Raw genomic sequence first — 24,997 nt, 5'->3', positions numbered from 1 at the left:
AAAGGCGCAGAGCGGAGGGCAGCGCTCCAGTTGTTGTCGGAGTGTCCAGACTTCGGGACACGAGGCAAAAATAGCGTGATGTGATTAGATTCCTGCAAGGGACGGTTCAGCTGTTTAGGGAATGGGAAGTCAAAAGGGTGAGAACCGAGACACGGCGCTATATTTTAACATTGACCGCTTAGTTTATCATGTCAATAGTAAAGTTAATTAGAAATCTATGCAAAAATGGTTCTATTATGTACAATAAAGCCTTAGACAAACTGTGTCAGCCATTGATTATTCATGGTTAAAGGTTATATACATTTTTGCCTGTTATATAGTGATACTCTAAGACACCTGTGGATCTTCATCATAATACATTTTGCACATTTTAAATTGCAATGCTGCTCTAAAACAAGTTTTTTCCACCTGTCCCGTTGCAGTGTGTCATCGTAAACACCTTCATGACTAAGTGTCCCGCTGACGGACCATGCAGACTTAAATGTGACGCTGCTGAATCCTACGTATCACTGATTAATGAAGGGATAAACAACAGTATTTAATCATGGTATATTCATAGGCCTCAGATAACGCGAGCTAGATACATTGTTTGTTTGTTAGCTAAGCGGATAACTTTTGATGAGATCCTTTGTGTATATTTGCTGTCAGGATTCCTTCATTGTCTCCTTTGCTCGTCGTCTTTTCTGCGCACGCCTTTCAGAGACACAACCTTTACATTTACACAAACAGGGGATCTGTCCATGAAATATTAGTTTAACACTGCAAAGAAATGTATGTTGGCAATTGTGGTGGTAGTAAAAGCGACAACAGGAAGAACAGAAAAGCATCGTCTGTTGTACCGGTGATCACAAAAGAAAATGGGCTCAATGTATAACCAATATTGAAAGAATGATTAATAAAAATACAAAAAGTTTTGGACAATCTGATAATCTTGATATTATGTGGCCTAATACTAGTTGATAAAGAGCATTGAAAAACAATTCACAACTTGGGCCTCAAGACTCCTGCCATGGCCACAATAAATGGATACCTTTGGAACATACATTTGGTGGCGGTTAATTGTACCATTATGATTATTTTTCATTATTTCTATCATAATTATTTATTTATGTATTTGTCCAACTCTCTGGTCTTATTTCTTGTTTTTATTTGTATGTTTCTCAAACTATTCACAAAAGGTTTTCAAACAATTCACAAAATAAAATGTTTTTTTTTCCAGTATTGATGCCTGACAGTTAAAATGAGTATCTAGTTTCAGTACAAGTTTTAGAATTTTTTTATTTTTATTTTTTAAACGCCAACTGTGTTATTAACTTGCACTTTATTAAGGAGGAAAAGTTTCACAAGTTCAGCGTCTACTTCAGCACAAACTTGAGTACTTCTTCCCACTCAGATGTATGGACAGACTTGAGTGTGGCATGAATACAAGACGAGGGGGAAGGTTGGAGCCAACGATCTGACTGCGTTTTCCCTCCACTCCCCTGCAGTCGCCACGCTCCAGTTTATGTTGGCACGCTCTGATGATTCCGATTCATACTATGTTCCTGCTCTCTTCCACAATTATCTATAGTTTCTGGTCCCCCCACGTGCTTCTAAATTCAAAACCGGGCTTTCCAAAACGATCAGCAAATATGTCCAGAGACTAAGTATATTCCAGTCTTTTTTTGTGTTTTTTTGTGGCGCGTGAATGTACATAGGGCTTCATGGTGTCTGCTGTGGTCCCTGGCACTGGTCCAGACAAAACAAGGCGGTAGAAATAGATTGGTGTGAGACTGACTGTGCTCTCTTATGGACACTGGATACAAGCTAAACTGGTGTAAGGATGGAGCGACAACTGCTTTACATACAATCATAAGTGAGAGTTAATTAGCAAAATGATAAAGGTAATCCCAAACTTCATAATGCTACTTCTATAAGTCGCACCGGAGTAGAAGTCGCATGTTTTGGGGAAATGTATTTGATAAAATCCAAGACCAAGAACAGACATTTAATCTTGAAATGCAATTTAAAATAATAACAGTTTAGAGAACATGGTGAATAGGTGTCCGTATGCTAACGCTAACACCTTCAGCTACATGAGGCACAGACAGAACTGTGGTAAGTGTCTGGTATGTTAACGTAACATATGAACAGTTATTCAGATAACTATAGCATAAAGAACATGCTAACAAGTTTACCAAAGCATCAGTATTACCCCAAATCACTAAATCCATTGAATTCTTCTTCCTCTGTGTCACTTCTAAACAACTCCACAAACTCCAGAGGAAGAGGAAGTGCTGATCCTTCTTCTGGGTCGCTTAGAGCCTAGTGCGCCCTCTTGTGTTTGTCCGTGTGAAAATAACGAATAATATCACATATAAATCGACCTGGAGAATAAGTCGCATCTCGGCTAAAACTATGAAAAAAGGTGCAACTTATAGTCCAAAAAATACGGTAAACTGTAAACCACAGCAAATACAGTTTGCTGTAAAATGAATAATTACTAGTGAACAATTAAAATGGGGTAAAGAAAGGTAAAGCAAAAAGCACGTATGAAATGAAACGGCCACTTTTCAGCTCAGAAGAGTCGAGAAGCAAATTACCGCACAATCATTTTGAATTTGCAAACCTACTATTAAAAAAGCAGCTTTAGTCACTAAATTTCAGGCAATTAGCTTCTCAGTAATGAGAGTGCATACTTAACATAGTGTGATGGAAGAATTTGGATCCGTGCGATGTATTAAATTGGTTTGAAAAGTCCCTGTGAAGCTCGCGTGCAAAGGCTGAGTGTACAAAGAGATTCAGAAGTCACATTAAGAGAGCCAGGAAAGCTGCAGAGGCCTTAATACACTTACAGTCTTTTGAGTGATGCCAATCCAAGGAAAGCGCCTGGTTCGATGTGACTGATCATGTTACTCCGCAGGTCTCTGTCAGAAGAAAGAAGTAAAGGTTTAGGTTCATCTTGGGGGTTTAATAAAGCATAAATATGGGAAAACCCTGCTCTCTAAACACATTCAAATTCACAAGTCACAGAATCAAGAACATTTTAAATCACACTTAAACATGTGTCTGTGTGTGCATATTATATTATATGTATATTGTAGCACAACTTGTGTATTTTTGCTCTCTTCTTAAAAAAAGTACACTATGCAACTTTTTTGTCTCACGTTTGTCTCTTGTAGAATTATGTAATAACTTCTATCTCACATTCATTCAATTTATTCTGTGTTTTTATTGCTTAGAAAATATATATTTTTTACTGTAAACTGGATGCATCCTCACAGAACTGACCTGTGGCTTGACATGGTAGTATCGGTTGTAGTTAAGTTTAAGTTCTTAACGGTAAGATTTAAGTTTTAGTTATAATTTTACCTTTATTTTTACAGCATTATTTTCTACATTTCTTGCTCTTTTCGTGGCAACACTGAAAATAAAGATTCTCTACTCTTAATGTCACACTGTGGAACCTTCCAGGCAAAGCCATAACATCTCATTTCAAGACAAAGTGGTGAACCCTCCATCAGAAAAGTTAAATAATCCACCATAAAAAGCTAAAAAAACAATGACAAACCCATTAATCTCTCTATACACTACCTAGATATATCTCAACAGACATCAAACCATTATGATGACGTTTACATACATATAAAAGCTATAGTAATTAACAAAATATGGTGCTTGTATCAGTACGATGAAACCCATCAACATTCAATATAATGCACTAAGCCCTATTATACAACCCAACATTCTCCCAGAACCAATTGAAAAGAAGTGGCCTTTGATATCTCAGCCTATTTGAAGGAGGATTTATGTGCACACGCCCACAGAGACACACAAACACGCGACCCGTCTCCCCCCGCGGGTTCAAAGGATCGCCGTCGCAGGATTCCTGTGGCGCTCACCTGCGCTGGCACTGCCTAGTCACTCATTACACTCCAGTCCAAGAGGCTTTCTGAACCACCTGAACCCACACAAAGCCTTCAGCGTAACTCTGCCCGTTTGATGTGGACGAGCTGTCATCTCGGCGCGGCTACAGAGAACGCAGGCAGGAATCTATTTGCTGGTCGGGACTTTTGATGTGCGCAACCCCGATGAGAGAGGAATGAGGTGGCAGGGCAGAGAAAATTGTCCCTAAGAAGATTCAGCGAGAGCTACTTTTAGAGTGTTTATTAGGAGCGCAAACGTTTGGGTTGGGGCTTGTGGGGCTATTTTTATTCACGCTTCCAAAGAGGTTAGGTTCAGTATTGTTGTTTGTCCGAGGAATGAGATTGACACGTATAAAAGGGCCGTATGGGTGGAACTTGGAACTGTATACTGAATATGGGCCACGATGACTCAATATTTAGGCCCAAATCCAGCCCGATGTTTTTAAAAAAGGATTAAAGACCTACCCTTTTATTTGATTTTGCTTTGTGGCACTGTGGGATTTGAGGTGACATGTACAGTGCAATATAAATAACACATTCATCATTGTCATCACAAGGGCATGTAATGATAACTGACTAAATATTAAAAATCATTTATCGTGCCAGTCTATTTTCACGTCAAATAGCACTGACTTAATATTGGTCTTGTTTATGTATACGAAACCTAGAGTTAAAAAAGTATAAGCTGTATATAATGAGATCCCATATGAGCACACGCGTAAAAAAAAAGATAAATTTTCTTGCCTTAATTGCCAGCACAATACCACATAAAGCCTACTCAGTAACAATAATGATAGAAAAGTATTTTGCAAACATCATATAACTGCGTGTGTTTTGCGGGGGCAGCCATTTTAGCAATTATAGCAATGGCCTGACACATATGAACACAAACACAATGTTAGCATCCGCTTCTCTTCATTCCTATAATGACGCGGGTAAATCGAGCCTTTATTTCTTTCTGTGAACACAACATAGAAGTCAACAAGTAGATAGAAGCAATTATAGCATACAAAAAAGAAATCCACATTTACGAGTCAAGAACCAAGAGTGTGATCTAAATAAATCCCAAAATAGTGAGGCATTTTTTTTGGCGTTATTAACCTTCTTCCTAACAAATTGCCCTATTCATTGAGACGTTGCATTCTTGAGAAAGCAGACACTACAGTGGTTATACGCGCCGTGTTTTCCACAATAAGCATTCCTCTCCCGCGGTGGATTTAGCCAGGAATTAGCATGTGACAGTTGCCTCGCTCGGCTCTCCGGTTTCTATGAGCGGGATAGTGATAATGGGGATTCTGTTGTGGCTTATTTCCAAGCGGGACACCTTTGGCCCTTGACAAAACACAGCGGTCTCCACAGTTACTTTGCAATTTCACGCTGCGCTCTTGGATGGGCGTAATCGATTCTGGAGCCCCCTTTTCTCCGGCATGCAACGCTCGGCCAGCTGCTGCCTCTGTGACTGCATATAGGCGAGTCTAAATGAGGCGGTCGCTCTTTGTGGACTCGAAAAAGGGAAAAGAGCGGTGAAAGCAACAGGAAGAGGGGGGTCGGAGCCAAGATTGAGTGCATAGACTTGTGGGGAATTTTGGACTTCGGAGAGAGAGAGCGAGAGTTTGTAGTGTGATTGAAAAAGAGGAGGGGGAGGGGTGCGCAGGGACATTTTGGGGAGGGTGAGGCATTAACCCTAAAAAACACAGGCTTGACACCTCTTGGCCTTGGCCTGGAGTCATTACAATGACAAAAGTTGGCAGTCTAACAGAGCCCGGCTTCTCTTGAATGGCCGGGGAAGAGTCTATGGGCCTGATCTTGGAGGTAAACATGGTGTAAAATGTGGGATGAGTCAGATGCTTAGCCTTTCTTGTTGTGGAGAGATGAAAGCGTGAAGCTCCATTCGTATTCAGCACATGTTCCCTCTGTAGACTTGGGGAACAGTACAGATATCGGACTCATTTTAGAAGTACTTTGGACTAGGTCGGGCATGTCCAAACTACGGCCCGGGGGCCAAATGCGGCCCGTAGACCAATTTTTGTTGGCCGCTAAGTTGGCCCAACCAACAAATAGTAGTACTTTTACTGTAAAATTGGAAAAAAATCAAGCATTTTGATGTTATACCAACCTAATAATAATGTTCCAAGTCTTATGAAAGGTGTGGAGGCATCAAAACTATGTCAAATGCAAAACTTCAAATTAATCACTTTTCAAATTTGACATTGTCGGGTTGTTTGTGGCCCTTTGCTCCATATAAGTTTCAAAATGCGTCCCTCAGTGGAAACAGTTTGGACACCCCTGGACTAGGTGAAGTATCGGCGAAAGTTTCATCGCCATCGTCAGTGAGCGAACTTCAACAACAAACAAACTAGTATTTTGCTTTTGCGATATGATCAAGCACATTAAGCATTAACCTGTCATTCGTTCAAATTGAGTATTCTCCACGTTTTAAATGTTTCTAAAGCAGAAAAGTTACATAGTGCACCTTTACGAAGAAAAGGACAGTCTTTAAGAAGCACGTGACGGTTCACAAGACATCACAAACCACAACAACAGCAGCAAATCAGCGCAATTCATGTTTGTTAATCCTCCATGTGATTCTATTCCAAGGAGAATGACAGGGAATTTGCCCCTTGAATTCCATACCAATGCAGTCATGTGTTATCGTAGCCTTGAGGAAAAGCACAGCCCTTAATGCTCTGGTTATTTTATCTGCGTGAATCCTTTGGCGCTGATAAATCATCCCGTGGGCCATGTGTGCAACCAATAAGCAACTTCCCACCATGTTCATGTCGGAAGGAAGTGTGCGCGATGACAAGCCCAACCTCAAGCGGGCGTCTCGCTGAAATAACATGTTTTACTAATGCAACGAGGCTGGGCCAGACCACTGCCTTCACGCATAGTATCCCAGAATGCTGTGCTGCGATTATGTCACCAGGCAGACAAACAAAATAGCCCCCGAGGCTATACCTATAATTAGCCTGTTCCCGTGCCATCTTCAGCGCTCCTTCAGCCTGTTAAGTAGGGCCAAGTACTATTAGGAAGTGTTTTGGCCTAAATGTTCCACTGAGGGGGAGATAAATAGTCGGTACAAAAGGAAGACGGCAATTATTTTAAGGGAACATACATAGATAATGTGATTTTTTTTTCAAAGACTGGGTGAATGTTGCAAAGTTGGCTCACAGCGGAAGCGAGTATATTCTTTTGCTATTGCATTTTGTTCAATTCCAAATCAGTCATGAATGACAAGACGTATTGTACAACAATCTTTATGCAATAAAATCCATAAGAAGTTACCGTATTTTCTGGACTATAAGTCGCACCTTTTTTCATAATTTTGGCCGGGGTGCGACTTATACTTATATTTATTCTTATATACTCCCGAGCGACTTATATGTGATATTATTTGTTATTTTCACACTTGCAACCGCATTTCATACTCCAGTGCGACTTATATATGTTTTTTTATTTTATATTATGCATTTTTTGGATGGTGCGATTTATACTCCTGTGCGACTTATAGTCCGGAAAATACGGTACCATAATACATTGTTAAAAGTGAGTAGAAAAGTGATCTACGTAAATAAAAAAACTAAATATAAATACTTACAGTTTTTCCAGTGTGGACAATCCATAGAAGGAGCCATTTTTGAGTTCTTGAATCTTGTTGTTGTTCAGAATTCTGTGAAAACAAAGAACAGCAAATGCATAAGTCCTCAAATCTTAGCAGGAGACAACAGACTGAATAGCTGCTTGTGTTTTGCAGTGCAGATTGTAACATTATGTCTTTGTTTGGCTGTAATTTAGCAGTCTTTAATGTGTCATGCCACTGGGAAAAGAAGAGCTGAAATCGAGCCAGTAATGACTTGTGCAGACTGTGCTGGGCACTCAACACCAGTTAGGATATTTTTCATATGGCTACACTGTTGAAAACACTTGGTTACAGTAGGAAGGAAACTCAAGTCCAGATTTGGTCATGTCCAAATTTGAGTTTTAGTGCTTGCTTGTTAGACTAAACCAAGATTGATTACAGTCAGTCCTGTGCCACGATCTTATTAAAACAAGCGATAACTATGTGGGGAATTGAAACAACATAAAATCCACAAAAATGAGCTATATTTAAAATCTACTATGCCCTGCACAGCTGTAGAGCTCCACACCACTGTTTAATCCCCTCAGGAAAAGACTCTGGTGAGCATTTGTTGTTGGCCGGCAGCGAGGGGATGTGGTGGGTGACATACACGCTGGTGGCACCCACAAACCAGGGCCACATTGGAGTCATTATGGGGTGTTGAGCAGTTCTTTTATTACAGGGTTGGACAGCCGAGAATTGGAACTTGGCTCCCCGCTGCTTGGGGAGAGAGTGCACACAAAGCCACCACTTTGTGCATCGCCGGCGTTGGACGGACATATGGAAATGTGCAAAGCTACAAATTCTGTCACCGCCAGAAAACATATGGTTACAAATAGGGGATTTGCCCTCAAAATGATTTGGCATGACATATCTTATAGATGCATCCAATCAAAAAAGATCTCCTCGTACCATTCTCCCACACACAACCCACAAAATCCACAGGAAATATAAATAGTGATCATCAGGGTCGGCAACAGTCAAACGTATTACCGTATTTCCCGGATTACAAGTTGCTTTTTTCCTAGTTTTGGCCGGGGACTTATACTCCAGAGCGATTTATGTGTGATATTATTCGTTATTTTCACACTGGCAACCACATGTCACATGTTGATTTTTATTTTTTTTTCTATAACATATTTTGTGTGCAGCACTTTGGAGACTTTGTGTTGGTAAAATGCGCTATACAAATAAAGTTGGATTAGATTTGATTGGATTTAGTAATTTGGGGTAATACTGATGCTTTGGTAAACTTGTTAGCATGTTCTTTATGCTATAGTTATCTGAATAACTGTTCATATGTTACATTAACATACCAGACACTTACAACAGTTCTGTCTGTGCCTCATGTAGCTGAAGGTGTTAGCGTTAGCATACGTACACCTATTCACCATGTTCTCTATCTGTTATTATTTTAAATTTGATTTCAAGATTAAATGTCTGTTAAAAAAATAAATATCCCCAAAAAATACAAGTTATGTTTTTTTTTCTTCTCTACTCTGCATTTTTTGGCTGGTGCGACTTACTCCGGTGCGATTTATAGTCCGGAATATACGGTATTTACTGATGTTCCTATGATGGCCAACAGTAGTTTGAACTGACCCTCGCACTCCTTTCTATCATGGTTCAAGAGGTTCTTGACTGAATGTGAGCAACAAGTGCACTGTGCATATCTTAACTTGTGTCTCTGACGGCCATAAAAATAAATGTGTCTAATGGCATTCTCCAGGGAGTCATGAGTTCTTGACCCGTTTTCATTGCAATCCGACTTCTTTCTCTTCCAAGAACCTCCCAGTTTGCCGGGGGAGACCTCAACCAAGGGAGTCGTGTTTCTGCTCTCACTATAAAATCGGTTTAGTTTGCATCAGAACATGTGAAGTTAAAAACACATGGTGAGAAAATAAATCTATATTATTACGACATCTGTAAATGGTACTGTAAACAAATTCCGCCGTAACAGTGCCAAATACCTATGGCGTATTCGCTTCAGTTTAAATTGGGACCATTACAAATTCATCTCCTTCCCCTCTGGACATTTGTATTCTCCTTCCCCGGTCTGTCGTGTCTAACCCAAATGAGCACGTCTACACAATGTCTTGGGGCTACTCCTGAATAGACTGGGGTAGAGAGGGGCAGCCAGGGCTTATCTTGATGCATAGATAAGAGCTGTTTGAGTTCAGGCCAGGAGCGAGCTGCGGGGGAATCCTACTGTACATCCTGTCTCCTGATACACAAGCCATAAATCTCCTCGACGTTTATGGAAAAGCTCCGGGTAAAACCAGAATATCTGCTTGCAGTTGTAGCTAATAATATGAAATGTGATGACCTAGATTTCCTGCAGCTTGAAGAAGTCAGGGAATTCGACACTACGGTTCTTTTTTTTAATTTTATTTTTTTGAGTGGACGGACGCCTTCAGGGAGTCATAGTTGTGCAGAGAGGTGAACAATGCAAAATCCCCGCACACGACAACGCCAAGTAATGTTCTCTCCAAAAACTTCTGGCTTAAACAATTAAACACTATTCGCAAATATATCCCATTTTCAAAGAGGTTTTTGGTAAAATCGCATCATAAATCAAGGATTACAAGCACGCAGCAACCTTGCAATCGATTTCTCAATGCAAACTCTACTGGGAAACTTGCACTAGGCACAAAATAGCTCTTTGGCACATCACTAATAGTAAGATGTGTGATTTTTCAAGGCTTTAGAATGAAGTGACACCGGGGCAAACCGCCAAAGCAAAGTCAATCTAGCGCTGCTTACGGCACTTACTTCTGAGTTTGCGATACAAATCTATTCCCGAAGATGCAGACACTAAAGTCAGACTTTTTTAACATCTGCATTTGCTTCTTTCTCGTAAAAAGGAAATAGAAAGTCTTTCACCATGACGTCACGCATGGAAGGGTGCACAGGTATTATCACGAAATGCCACAGTGTTTCCACAAGTACGATAAAACAGATGAGAAGTAATTCATTGTTCAACCACGATGCGCTGCCTTAGCTAACGTCTCCAAAACTAAAGTACATGTCTGGGATTAAGCAGGACTCAGGGGGGCAGAGCACAACCCCGACAGGTCTGCTAAATTAAAGGCTGCGAACTGACTCGTTCTACATCTGCCGGAGGCTCGCCTTTGGGATTGTTGCCGCGTTCTGCAAACACTGCCAAACTACTTTGAAAAGCATTCCTTTTAGAGCCACGGTTTGGAAAGCAGCAAAAACAAATCCTCTTGTGGACATGCATGACAGCCAGCACCTGCGTTTTACTTGTTTGAGAATTTCAGAGACGACACTTACAGGTCAGGGAAAGTAAACAAATGAGATTATCGTCATTCCACAAGGATTTAATGCCATCTAAACATGTTTACTTGGTTTGAGGGGGGGGGGGGACTGAACTCTCTAAATATTTGGTTCAGAGTGAAACATAAGCACGGATGCTTTAGTAGGGCCCCATCAACAAAAAAACATGACGACAAATCCTCCAGCTATTGCCATTGATTTGGTGATGGATCCCCAGGAGCTACACTATGTTTGCCCCATTGCACCAGACAGGATTGCCAATCGGAATTGAAGGGAGGGTCAAATGTTGTATACAATATTTGCTGGAAAATATCATTCAGAAGCACATTAAAAGCTTGTCGCTTGGTCCATTGTCCAAACAATTCACCTGAAAATGTTATTAAAATATGAAAAACTAACCAATACCAGCAAGAACATGCCTTTTTTTCAAGTTCAAGACTCCATTTGACTACTTTCTACATGTGTCAAAGTATTGAGTGACGCAAGGGAAATCCCTGCTTTCTTTCAGCGATCCAATCCCGCATCGCTTTCTCTGAGGCCAAACCACGTGCTCATCTCTGCATCGTCCAAACCAGGCGCTCATCTCTGCACCGTCCAAACCAGGCGCTCATCTCTGCACCGTCCAAACCAGGCGCTCATCTCTGCACCGTCCAAACCAGGCGCTCATCTCTGCACCGCCCAAATCAGGCGCTCATCTCTGCACCGTCCAAACCAGGCGCTCATCTCTGCACCGTCCAAACCAGATGCTCATCTCTGCACCGTCCAAACCAGGCGCTCATCTCTGCACCGTCCAAACCAGGCGCTCATCTCTGCACCGCCCAAACCAGGCGCTCATCTCTGCACCGCCCAAACCAGGCGCTCATCTCTGCACCGTCCAAACCAGGCGCTCATCTCTGCACCGTCCAAACCAGGCGCTCATCTCTGCACCGCCCAAACCAGGCGCTCATCTCTGCACCGTCCAAACCAGGCGCTCATCTCTGCACCGCCCAAACCAGGCGCTCATCTCTGCACCGTCCAAACCAGGCGCTCATCTCTGCACCGTCCAAACCAGGCGCTCATCTCTGCACCGTCCAAACCAGGCGCTCATCTCTGCACCGTCCAAACCAGGCGCTCATCTCTGCACCGTCCAAACCAGGCGCTCATCTCTGCACCGTCCAAACCAGGCGCTCATCTCTGCACCGTCCAAACCAGGCGCTCATCTCTGCACCGTCCAAACCAGGTGCTCCTCTGAATGCAACCGAATTACACCAAACAAATGCTAAAAGAAACACGAGCGGGGGAGCACAAAAAGCTCAACTACAATCAGTTCCTGTCTGCATGGCAATGTTGAGGGGAGCATCAACAGGTAAATAAACTTGCAACATGACCAGCACAAGACACCCACTGAATTATCCCACTAGATTATTCTTTTTCTTTTACTTGTTTTCGAATGTTGCTGGACTTGCTGGAAAATAAACCTTTCGAAACTTCCAGGATCCAATCAATGTTCTGTGCACATTCATGTTTTTCATCTAAACTTCAACTACACCTTTTTCAATTTAAAGGTTCAGACCACAAGCACGTGAAAACATAACATTGTAGTTCCATTTGCAATAGAAATCCCATCAAGGTTAATGCGAGAACTCAAGTTTATCCAACTCCAACAGAGAGGCCAGGGGCAGCTGTAAACACATTTGTGTCATTTCCTCTCAGATTACTAAGGCATGCAGTATCACTGGGAGAGAACAAATGCAGGGAATGCACTTCACTCGCTGCTGCCCGGTCAAACGTGCATCCAACATTTTGCAAAGTTGTAACCACTATTTAATGTAATTTCTCAAGATGAGTCATGTAGAAACTTGGGGTGAACCAATATCAGATCCAAGAAAATGGAAATATGTGGTTATGCTTCATATCTGGCAACAAGAAAGAGAACTACCACAGTGGTTCAGTAAGTTCAGCAAATGAGAGTATTTTTCAACACACGGATGTCATTCATGGATTATTGAAATTACAAGAAAGACCCAAGTAAAAACAGGTCCTGTGCTAGAAGATAGCAATTGACATTCACAATTAGGTTCATGAATTTTGAAAAACTATAAGGATGTGTTGACCCCATAGATAACATGCAGGAAACGGGGTAAAAGTGCAAAACAAGTACCGTATTTTCTGGACTATAAGTCGCACCGGAGTACAAGTCGCACCAGCCAAAAATAATGCATAATAGAGAAGAAAAAAAACATATATAAGTTCCATTGGAGTATGAAATGCGGTTGCAAGTGTGAAAATAACAAATAATATCACATAGAAGTCACTCCGGAGTATAAGTATATAAGTATAAATACATAAGTACAAGTCGCACCCCAGCCAAAACTATGAAAAAAGGTGCGACTTATAGTCCGGAAAATACGGTAGACTATTTTTGAAAAGCTAATCTGATCAAAATGTTGGGATAACTTTATTTAATGAGCCATTTGTTTTTTCAGGGTTCACTGGATAAAGTTTTTAACATTTTCAAAGTTCAATACGCCAACAAACTCTTCAAATCCAATTGCATTAAGTGTTCTCCTTTATTGAGTGGTTAACGCTTTAAAAATTTCTGAACGACATCAAATATTATTCAGCCCAAACTGACCACCATGTTCGAGTTCAGGGAGGTCCCGGCCACGGTCAACCCCAATCTAGAGCAAGAGGACAACCATAAAACTAGGCCTCCAGAGGGATTTACAAGCGGTAAATTAACACCCAAACAGTCCCGCCAACATAAACTGCTGCCCCAGTGCCATTCGTGTCCACAGGGAAACATAGGAGGGCCAGTGATTGAGGCGGGCTGGCTTTATCCAACAATAGATAAAGGCCAAGATGGAGACAGAGGAATCCTAAAGAGTCGCCAGTCTTTTCTCCCGAATTGCATCATCTGAACTCTGGGGGGAACTCCACCGAACAAAGAGTGAGAGGGATCAATCTTTAACCCATCACTGTCAGAGGCGCTCAGGAGGACACAATGTTGAGGCACATTAAAGGGGAAAAAGGTGGATTCCGCTCACTATTGACAAGCTACACCAAATGTAATTAAAAGGTGCACTATGTCACTTTGTGGTGAAGGGTGTACCATTGGAATGATCCACCCTACGTCATGAAACATAGCATTTATTTAGATTATTTGCAGTGTTATTGCTAAAAACAAACTAGATCTTGAGATGTGCATTCTGGCTGGGAGCAGGGTAGCCTCGCCACAGATCTGACCTGTAATTTGGCCTGGTGTCACCAAGCTGCTTGACTCCATGGTGATGGAAAAGGCTAATGCCAAGCTGCGAAACACTGCAAGCAAAGCAATAATGTCCATGGAAACCCCCCACGAGAAAAGTTACACCGTGCACGTTCTTGTTCTGTAAATGCCCTTTGGTTAAACCTGTTAAAGAGTATTTTCTGGTTTAAAATCTTGGTACCGCTAACTATTTGAACAGGAAACGCTCTAAAAAGTGTGGCAATTCTTCCGGCTTGTTTCTAAGTGGGTCAAACCTAGGCAAGAGTACAGAATACTGAAATATCTTGTGTGTGAAGCGTACCACAACAGGAAGGATACAGTTACACGAGGTCTGCCTTTACAGTGTTCCAGTGTGCAGCTGTGGGGGAATGATGGATGGCTGTCATGGCGCTGACACTAGTTTAGTTTTGTGAGAGATAGGCGCTAACAGTTGAACACAAATGTCAAATTCTATAAACTTTCGACTCGGGCCCCGTCGACAAAAAGAGGGTCGGCCTGTCAGAAAGTGATGAGGTATGTGCTCAGAAGGCAGTGATTGATTTTGTGCGTGCTGCCAGTCGGGTGACCACCTCAATTTGAGAAAAATAGAAAAAAAGACGTGGGGAATTTAAACTTGTATATAATAACTGCAATAGCACCATTTGATTTAAGTTTTATCCTTCTTATCATACCATTATGGAGAAATTGGAAGAGCAATAAGTGCCAAAAAAGTGTTGAAAACAAGAACTTTTCTATGTAAACCCTCAAAAATACTATTATTTTCTCATGCTATTGAACAGGAAGAGAGAAAAAACATACTTTGTAGTAGCAACTTACATGTCATTCATCCCATCACGATTAATCATGATTATTGAGACTGATAAAACAACATATTTGCTTTTCTTCCATTCTCGTTGTATAACATGTTACTTTTCCTCAAGTTTTTGCCAATCTTTACAAAATCAAACTTTCAGAAAGACTAAATAAACTTAAATATGACCAAAACAGCCGCATAAAAGTTACATGAAGGTATTTTTTGTTGATTAAAAAGATTAAATTCTGCGTCTAAAGTTGTCACGATTAATATCAATATGCTCTCTTTAATGACTTAAATTGTTTTTAATCAGTTAATTTAATTAATTAATTTCTGTTTCTGTCATTTCTTTGTGATCTTAATGCATTTTTCCTGCTGTGTGAAGCACTTTGAATTGCCTTGTGTATGAAATGTGCATTGTCTTGCCTATTTGTTTGATTCTTAATGACTCTACTGTGCCCTGAATACTTCTGATTATCGATTAATTAGAAGTTTTGACATCCCTGAAAGTCACACATACTAGGGGTAATATTTTGCCCCCCCAGCTTGAATAATAACCATGTCTTTGAGAACACTTTTAAACATTTATGTGCGTGTTTTGCCAGTGCAGAATCCTCATACTCACAGCGTGACCGTCCTGTTGGGGAAGCTCTCCGGCGGTAGCACCTGATGCAGCTCCATGTTGCTGCAGACCACCTTCCGGTCACTCTGGAGGCTCTTCCCACTGCCTTTGGTGCGTTCATCATATGATTTGCAATCAGATGATAGAGCCGAGTCCCCGGCGCCAGCGAGCAGCAGCAAACCCACACACAACTGCCACACAACCGCTCTCATTTTCACACAACAACAACAACAACAACAACAACGTGCAGCAACATTTAGAGACACATCAACACACTTTGGGCTCTGTTTGGTCCGACAAACGTGTCCAAAAAGGCGTTAAACTCCCACAAAAACAAGATCGAGATGTCCAAAGTCCTCCATTCTTGCACAGCATTGACGACACTCATGCTCGACTTGCTTTGATTCACCAGAAGTATCGATATCTATGTTTTTTCCAATACTTTAGTGCAGTTTGTCAGTAATAATCCAGAGAAAGCGGAGTTCGCGTCCGACTCAAGTTGCCCGGTTGTCGGGAGAGAGAGAGCTTCTTTGTTGCGGGGAAAAGCGTGGCTCCGGAGGCTCGATCTCGTCACAAAACGCGTCTGTAATCCACGGCATTTTCACAACAAACAGTGATCGACGGTAGCGTTTGGAATAAAGCGCATTTTCGTTTCTTTTGCTGCATTTTTGATGGACGAACGCCGCGCGGGCGCCTGCAACTTTCTGCCGTGGGAACTAACAGGAAATTACTCCGGGACCACCGGGGGGACAACAACAAAAAACAACACGGGTAACTTTATGAAGCGCTGCGGCTAAACGAATGCAGAGTTTGCTTCTGTATCCCGCTTTTTTCACCCCGCAAAGACATCCACAAGCTCCTCTGTGTTCTTTGAGTAGTCCTCTTCCCCCCCGGTCCTGTCCTGTCCTGCTACTGCCCTGTGGTCCCCTCGTCGGAAGCTCGCTGTTGTTTCCCCGTGTTCTTCCGATACACTTCCGCTGTGCTTTTCAGAATAAAAGAGCGTAAAAAGAGGCGTAACAATGCACGTATAAGCTTCTGCCACTTTCTGGAAACTTAATCATTATTTTTCAGCGCGTTTATCAAAAAATGTGTGACGTAAAAGCTTAACGATGTTACTTTGTTCGCGCCGGTGTCGAGTTTAATTGTTTGAACAACTTTCCAAACAATGGGAAGTTTAATTTATCGCACTTCCTGTTTGGTTCATCATGTGGTACTATGAGTGGGGCTTGATGGAGTAAATATCCGGGGTTGTACAACTGTTTTACTCATGGATGTATTACATTATATTATATTTACACGGTTTTACTACTGATCCACAACAGTTCCAGTCGACATAACGATGCAAACTCTGCAGTTGTAGTTTAAGGATGTTTCCGCGCGGTTTCGCGTGGGGAGCAGCGACTGCAGCGTATCAAATTGAAGGTATGCATTGTAAATACAATTAAAAGATCATGCAGCTCTTTTCAGACAGAAAGTGCAGACTGATTTTCTCAACTTTTGACCTTCATATTGGTATTAAAGTGGGGAGCAAGCAGTAGCCTAGTTGCACAAGTACTAAAAGAAATAGATGCACAATTCAGTGTATGCACAATTAAGAGTGTTTTTACAAGAGTTTTGTTTATAAGAGTTCTTCTATTAAGAGTGTTTTTTAAACTTCCTATAAGTTATCTGTCCTTCTCTGTATCTACCTGCGTTGCAACAATGAAATTTCCCCATTTGCGGACAATAAAGGAATATCTTATCTTATCTTAAAATAAAGTCAATACCATACACGTCATTGAATACAACCAATTTGTAAAGCTTTTTTAACCTTTTTATTATTATTTTTACCTTAATTTCTACTTAACTTAATTTCTATTTTTCTTTTTTAGGTGATACCAAATTGCCTTGCGGTTGTGGCCAATAACTAATATTTGTCGACACCAATAGACCTATTCATATTTTAATATTGCAAAGCCACACAATTATGTTAAGTGACTGTAAAACAATATTAACACCAATTAATTATCAGGGATTTAAAATAATATGCATGATCGTGTAAGCATGAAGCCACGTTGTAAGCCTAATTTTTCCAACATTTTTCCTCATTAGTTTTTGTCATTCCCAGTTTATCCTCTGTTTTGTTGAGGAGAAAAATATTGTAAAATGTAAAATAGTGTAAAATGTTGTCAAAATATCGAATCAATGGGACACCCACCAATAATAAAACAAAATAAAACACAAATATGAGCCGATAAATCACCCATCCCTACACTCTACAACCTGTGCCAGTGTCTTTATCTAACTGGGGGAAAAGTTGCATGCACTTTTTCTTAACTACACTGCAAAGTCAATTAATTTACTCCGGGGACTCGTTTAAAAGTCCCAAATGAAATCCTGATTAGTCTTTGTAATTATCCTTCTCAATGAAACAATTTGCGTGTGTTAAGGTGGCTGGCAGGCAGATGGCAGGGGAGCCAGTATCTGGGACACGTTTTGTCACGGGACCGGCAGAGTGTGGGGCGATCAGAACGGAGATGTGTCTTGTAACAGCTACGAGCTCTGGGAAGAGGACCTCAAGTGCATCCTGCGGCTTGGACTGACGCATTACCGCTTGTCCGTCTCGTGGGCCCGGCTCCTGCCCGAAGGGACCACGCAACGTGTCAATCATAAAGGTGTTTCCATGCCCCGCGATTCATCTGTGGTTGAGTCATTGAGCGCTGTCTACGAATTTATGGCAAGGGCAAATGCTATCAACTAGTATAATTGACTTTACAATACTGTTTTGTAAAGTAAAGTTCAAATTGGGACAAATACTTTAAACGTAATCTCTGTGATGGAAACTGATAACTACCGGTCCTTTTATTACTAGAGAAAAGCAAGTACAATTCAGTAATACAGTAAAAGCTTTGTACCTTCTTTACACATGTATCTGATACTTAAGGTAGTGTATGTAGCTCTGACTGATTTTAAAAAGGCAACTGCAATAACACAACTGAACCTGGGATGTCAGTGTCTTGCATATTGAACACAAATATTTTCCCCCTGCTTATTCTTTGTACCGTATTTTCTGCACTATAAGGCACACTTAAAAGCCTTTCATTTTCTTAAAGGCCCAAATCTAAGTCTCATTTCTTCCTCGTGGCGTGGACTGCCGATTAGTCCTGCCACGTATCAATCATAGAACGCACCTACCGCTCACCTGCAGCCGCGTCGGCTCTAATTGCATTGATCTGTCCTAATATAGTTCCCTCAGTGTACGGGACAAAATGAAGACGGAGAAAGACTGTTCGAGATGACTCATAAGAGACGGAAATCTACCAAGACGAGAGATGCGATGCGATCCGTCGCGCTAATAAACAAACGCACGTGTAGAAGTGAGATTGTTGTGTACTTCCGCACGGGGGGAGTGCGCATGCGCACTTCCGCTTGAGTTCTCAAATCGGCGAAAAATTGTCCATTACACCTTTAAAAAACGACCATGCGCCTTTTGGATTAATTCTGGTTGTGCTTACTGACCTCGAAGCGATTTTGTGTGGTACACGTTTTGTTTTGCTTAATGCGCCAATAGTCCTGATTAATGAAAAATGATCAAAAATAGACCATTAATTGACAGTGCGCCTAATAATCCAGTGCACCCTATAGTGGGGAAAATGCGGTATATGAACAGTCAAATCCTTATGTGAAAGTTCAGAACCTTCAGAATCCCCGCACTGAGCTGCAGAGGCTGCACTAGCACTGATTCATGATTGCTTTTAGTCGTAGGATTTTGGCAACCCAAATGAGAGACTCATGTGAGGCTCTTACTGCTTTCTGATTGGATAATAAGCTTCAAACCAAAACATCAAATGAGCAACTTGCCCATCATTTCCAATGTTTTCTGTAATTAAAAATAAATCAGTGTTACATAAAATCATTGTTCAGTAAGAGCAATGTTTGTCAAATTTGACATGACATTGTAACATACATCAGACATATGGAAAAAATTACATTCAGAATTAATTTAAAAAGGAAAAAAATTTGACCGACTTTGAACTAAATGGGATTTCCATTTTGATTTGATTGTGCCATGATGTTTTTGTATTTTTATTATACATTTCACTCCCTGGTCATATTCTGTGTCTGTTCTGTGTTTCATGTTTGATCTTTAAAAAATTGGGGAAAAATACAAAATACAAATTCTCCATACATTACCATTGAACCTCAACATACATTTAATTATATATTTTGGCACATTTCTGTTGGATTGCCAAAACATCTATATTGTTAAACTCCCAAACAAACAAAAAACATAAAAATGTGTGCTCGCCATTGGTCCAGACTTTGTTGAGTGTCTTTACCCTCTCTCTCTCTCCCTTTTCCCACTGCATTTGTCCTGTCCAACAAAGCCTTTAAGTTAAAAAAAAAGATAAATAAATAATGTAATAAATAATCATTCTATATTTACACACCATTATTTTTAAAACACAACTATTTGCACATGATTAAAATCTAACTGCTATTATGTTTTCAGATTCATAAATATAACAATGTGTCTTCTTTCGTCTTCAGGTGTGCAGTACTACAATAAGCTCATCGACGGTTTACTGGCCGCTCGCGTCACGCCGATGGTCACGCTTTACCACTTCGACCTGCCTCAAGCCCTCCAAGACCGGGGCGGCTGGAAATCGCCCGACATCGCCGCGCTTTTCGACGGCTACGCCCGCTTTTGCTTCCAGACCTTCGGCGACCGCGTCAAACTTTGGATCACCATCAACGAGCCGTACGTGTGCGCCAAGCTCGGTCACGAGGATGGCGTTCACGCTCCCGGGTTGAAAGAACCGGGCGTGGCGGCGTATTTAGCGGGCCACAACATGCTGAGGGCCCATGCCTCGGCGTGGCACAGCTACCACTCCATCTTCAGGCCGAAGCAGAAAGGATTGGTCTCACTCGGACTCAATAGTGACTGGTCAGAGCCGTTAGATCGAGATCGTGCGGAGGATATCGCCGCCGCCCAACGCAGTATCGCTTTTACGCTCGGCTGGTTCGCGTGGCCCGTCTTTGTAACCGGGGACTATCCAGAAGTAATGAGGACCTGTATTGAAGCCAACGGCAGAAAACACAATTACGCCGGTGAATCGCGACTGCCCTTTTTCTCCAAAGACGAACCGGCGGTTTTGGGGACGGCCGACTTTTTCGCCCTCAACTATTACACGTCGCGCAAGGTCACGACGGCGGGCGGTCGGTTGGATTCGCTGAGTGTGAAAAGCGACGTAGACGTACAGGAGGTCGTGGATCCATCGTGGCCGATTTGTGGAGTGTCCTGGCTCGCAGTGGTGCCAGACGGGTTAAGGAAACTTCTCAGCTACATCAAGGTGAACAGCAAATACATCAATGTTGAATTATGTTGAATAATAGCCTTTTGAAACATTGTATGAACTTTATGAGTGGAATTAGTAGGTCTTATGGTACACTGCAACATTCTAACTATGGTTTAAAATGATGCTGAATATTACTATAAAGTGGTTGGATCGGTTTAGATTTCATTTTTTAAGTGTTTCACTGGTTTCCAAATATTTTGACTGAATTATTTTTGTATATAGAATAGAATAAATGAAGAAATGAAGAAACAAAAAGCTAATAAATATGTCTTTACCAGCAAAACATTTCAAACATCCTGAATTCAAGAAAATGTACCTAATTTAGAATTGATTTATAGTGTATATCACGTCTGAAGTGCAAAATACTCCCAAAAAAAGTCTGGTTTTATAATACATGTTCATATGAGCCTCCGTTAAAGTGTTAATTGTAAAACTCAATACCCAAATGATAGTCCTAAACTGCCTTTAACAAAAAAATCCAACCAAAACCACTTTATTTGACAAATTCATTCTCCTTAAAAGTCACTCTCTCACCCACAGTTAAACTACATTGATCAATAGGAAGACGCGTAGCCTTCAGCTAAACGAGCAAAACATCTGACATTTGTTTAGCAACTTGCATTGATTTTGTATGCGGCAAACACCTTTTTAACACCCCCAGAAACACACTGATGCTTCATTAGTGCTGTCACATTGAATGAAATAGTTACTTTGCTGAAAAGTGTTTTGCAAACGACCAATTTCCTGCTGTTGTGCCTTGTCACAGCCCATTACCTCGAGCTCGCCACCGTTGAATCGGAGCTAAATGGCTCACTGTAGACCAATCTTTCTTTCCGTAGGAGGTGGCAGGTGAGGTGATATGCCTTGTTTGTTGATAACATTTGTCCCACTGATTTATTTCCAGAAAAACTTCGGCGATCCAGCCATCTACATCACGGAAAACGGGTTCGCTCAGGTGGGGCCGTTAGAGATGCGGGATGTTCAGCGAGCCGAGTTCTACAAGCAAACAATCAGCGAGGTGGCAAAAGGTAAAGAAGTTTAATCAGTGCCCAATCAGGCCGCTTATGAAAATGTGCTCGTGGTTTAGCAAAAACAGCGGCGTCGGGGAAAACAATGGATGGCAGTTGACTTGCAGCCTGCTTCAGTGCTACATGGGTAATGTATTAGGGCTGCTACAACTGATTATAGTCACCGATTACTGAAATTATCATCAACAAATATGAATTAATAGTTATCTGCACTATAAGATAAGATAATCCTTTATTGTCCACACATGGGAAAATTTCGGTGTTACAACGCAGTAGATACAGGGGGAAAGGACAGATAAAAAACACTCTTATTAAAAGAACTCTTATAAACAAAACCAAAAAACTCTTATTAACAAAACTCCTCTCATATCTTAATAGGGAATGGAGGAAAGTAAATAAATAAAATACAATAAAAAGATACAAATAAAATAAAATAATGTTAAAATAATGATAAAATAAGGTAAATAATAATAAAATAAAGTAAAGTAAAAATAGCTAGCATAAGACTAAATAATACTAATACTAATGGTAAGTAAACACTCTTATTTACATCAGTTATATGCACATGAATATGGCCTTAACGCTGCCATGTTATGAGAGCAGAGGTTCTCTTTTTGACTTATATACCCTTTTTTATCATTGTTCATTGTTTTATCACCAAAGCAAGTTCCTATATTTGTGATTTATTCTGTTCATTGGCGATAAACCTATTCTGATTCTGATTTATTGCCTGTTATCAATGCATAAGATTGTAGTCAAAATGGTACAAAACATGTCAGATATTATGTACAAATCATTCTAGGCGCACAAGACGTATAATGGACAGAACATATATGTGAAATAACAACATCTTTTGCCTTTCAGCCATCACAGAAGATGGAGTCAACGTTTGTGGGTATTTTGCCTGGTCGCTGATGGACAACTTTGAATGGGCCGACGGCTACAGCGCACGATTTGGACTGTTCCACGTCGACTTTTCCCACGAGAAGCGAACGCGCACCATTTACCACTCGGGGAAAGAATACGCCAAACTTATTCAAAAGGCGCAGTGCTAAACATGTTGGTCCACATCCAAATTCAACTTTCCAAAAAACACTACATATGTAAATGATGTAAAGTTAGCGTTACTTGTTCAGTTTCCCTCCCCAAACTCCAGCAGTGCGTCTAAGGACATGGATAAACTCCAGTCCCGCTAAATGGAAGTAAAATTAGTATTCTAGCCTGCACGATTCTTCCCTGGAGATGTACAGAGTGAGGCTCCTCCGTCATAGGCCTAAAGTAGCTGTAATGCTTCCAGATCAGGCAGCAACAGCGAGTTAACTGTGTGAAATGGGTGCTAATTTGTTCAGCGTATCCGCAAATAAAGGCAATTTCAACCAGTTCTATTTTCAGCAGTTCTATTTTCACTTGGAAGTTAAACCAATCCCAACGTGAAATACACAAAGCAATGCTAAAACACTAAATCTACAGCAGAAAAGGCCATCTAATGTTCAGTGGATGCATTTAGCTCGAACGCACGTCGGTAAAACTACTACTACTGCACAAAAGTCATCTCGGCACAGACTTTGGAGAGCACATTTTGTAGATGGCAAAAATATGGGGCAGAAAGCAACAGATGCCCCGCAACAGGAAGACGGGCTAATGCCATTTGTATGACTTGGACAGCTGTGCAAACTGCTATTTGAAGAAAAGAGGCCAATGAACGAGAAGCCACCCTAGAGCTGCTATTAAAGTAAGATTAGTTTGTTTTTCTGTGCTGTGAACATCTGGGAAAGATTTAACTAGCTCTAAAACATTAAAAAGGGCAATGATAATAGTTAACATCACATTTACTGTTCATGCCAGACAGGATGAGCTGAAAAATGGATGAATAGACTCTGTTCAGACTTGGCCAACACTGTCATCTTGTGGTGTAATCGAACACTACACCCACCTCCACTGTACTGTGTGTGGTACTGTGTTGCAAAAATGATGTGCTGCTTTGATTCCTAAACGCCTCCTATTGGTGGTACAAGCCGACCACAATACATCACACATTTTGCACAATTAATATTTATGCTGAGATGTGAAGGCAAATGTCATTTATATTGGGTGCTGGGCGACTTTGTTTGCATTTATAAGCACAGTGTATGGTGCCATCCAGTTGGCTGTGCATAGTGTTTTCAACAGATGTGAGTAATACCCTCGCGGCCCTCCTCCATCTATGTCACGCCGGGCGAGATTCCCCTTTGTCTTATGATGAATAACAAGCTTTTGTGCAACCATGAATAATGCCACTGCCTTTTGCGTTCTTCTCTGGGCCGCTCGGAGCGCAAAGCAGAACCACATTTTATACTTTTGCAGCCCTAATGAAGTTGATCTAATATCTCTGCTTCTGACACGCCGGCTCGTGACAAATCGCAAACCATTAAACACTTAGTAAAGTTGTACAACAAGCAGTTTGTGAGGCTGCGGTTTGAGGATTACGGAACATATGTGCCACCTGTGTTGGGGACAAAACCGCTCCGAACTGCGTTTCCCATGATTCATCATTTTACAGCTATGGGAGCGTGAATTCCCATCCAACAGTCGATCTCGCTAATGGTTTTCGAGCATTTTATTGATACATTTCAAGCTGGAGGTCGTCCACAACATATTTCAAAGATCCAACTACTTTTAATATGACCGAGGATCAAGTCTGTGTCAAAAAGGTCTCGAAAATATGTTCCCATTGCAAGTTGGGAGAGCTTTAAAACATTAATTAGCATTTAAATAATTCACTCGAGCAGTCTAACAGCCCAACTACCAATATTCGACTTCAATTCATTACTGTGGCGCTTGGATTTATTGTGATTAGACCGTGATGTAGGAAGTCGCTAAGAAAACCGCTTCTAAATGTGCATTCCAATTAAGCGCCGAATCTATCAAGTGTATAGATAAGTTGCTTTTGACAATGAATTAGTACGTTTAATTGTAACGCTCAATCACGCACACTCACCCGCGGGAACATTCTGGCAAATTACCAAGAGAGACCCATTTGACCCAACTTGACTCATTACAGTTTGACACGCACTATGAAATATTAACCAGGGAATTCATCGACTCACTAAAAAATGGCTAAATTATTGATTAGCCATACAAATTCTTATGTGTCGAAACAGGTGCAAA

The 24,997-nt window shown here is 41.1% G+C and overlaps 2 protein-coding genes across 2 annotated transcripts in view; one reads left to right on the top strand and one right to left on the bottom strand.

Moving 5' to 3' along the window:
* The window catches only part of LOC140372390 (adhesion G protein-coupled receptor A3-like), a 30,563-nt gene extending 14,843 nt beyond the window's left edge, over positions 1–15,720 (bottom strand). Inside the window, exons 1-3 of the mRNA XM_072459478.1 lie at positions 15,487–15,720; positions 7,504–7,575; positions 2,835–2,906 (exon numbers count right to left, since the gene is read on the bottom strand). Coding sequence (XP_072315579.1) covers positions 2,835–2,906; positions 7,504–7,575; positions 15,487–15,695 — 353 coding nt within the window. The 5' untranslated portion in view covers positions 15,696–15,720. The remainder of the gene's footprint in view (positions 1–2,834; positions 2,907–7,503; positions 7,576–15,486) is intronic.
* Positions 15,721–16,779: 1,059 nt separating this feature from the next.
* LOC140372391 (cytosolic beta-glucosidase-like) lies at positions 16,780–23,229 on the top strand. The gene is made up of 5 exons (XM_072459479.1): positions 16,780–16,905; positions 17,913–18,137; positions 20,014–20,816; positions 21,727–21,850; positions 22,715–23,229. The coding sequence occupies exons 1-5, from the start codon at positions 16,851–16,853 to the stop codon at positions 22,903–22,905; spliced, it is 1,398 nt and encodes a 465-aa protein (XP_072315580.1). The 5' UTR covers positions 16,780–16,850; the 3' UTR covers positions 22,906–23,229.
* The last annotated feature ends 1,768 nt before the right edge of the window (positions 23,230–24,997 follow it).

The sequence above is a fragment of the Eucyclogobius newberryi genome, unplaced genomic scaffold (assembly GCF_026437365.1).
Source record: "Eucyclogobius newberryi isolate DKJ021-1_F unplaced genomic scaffold, fEucNew1.0.hap1 SCAF_223, whole genome shotgun sequence".
NCBI classification, from domain to species: Eukaryota; Metazoa; Chordata; class Actinopteri; order Gobiiformes; family Gobiidae; genus Eucyclogobius; species Eucyclogobius newberryi.
Note: the sequence above shows the minus strand (reverse complement) of the source record. Positions and strands in the feature narration are given on the sequence as shown.

Coding starts and splice junctions, on each gene's coding strand:
- LOC140372391 (XM_072459479.1), top strand. CDS start 16,851: ATGTTTCCGCGCGGTTTCGCGTGGGGAGCAGCGACTGCAGCGTATCAA. Junction 18,138..20,013: donor GCAACGTGTCAATCATAAAG/GTGTTTCCATGC, acceptor TTTCGTCTTCAG/GTGTGCAGTACTACAATAAG. Junction 21,851..22,714: donor AATCAGCGAGGTGGCAAAAG/GTAAAGAAGTTT, acceptor TTTGCCTTTCAG/CCATCACAGAAGATGGAGTC.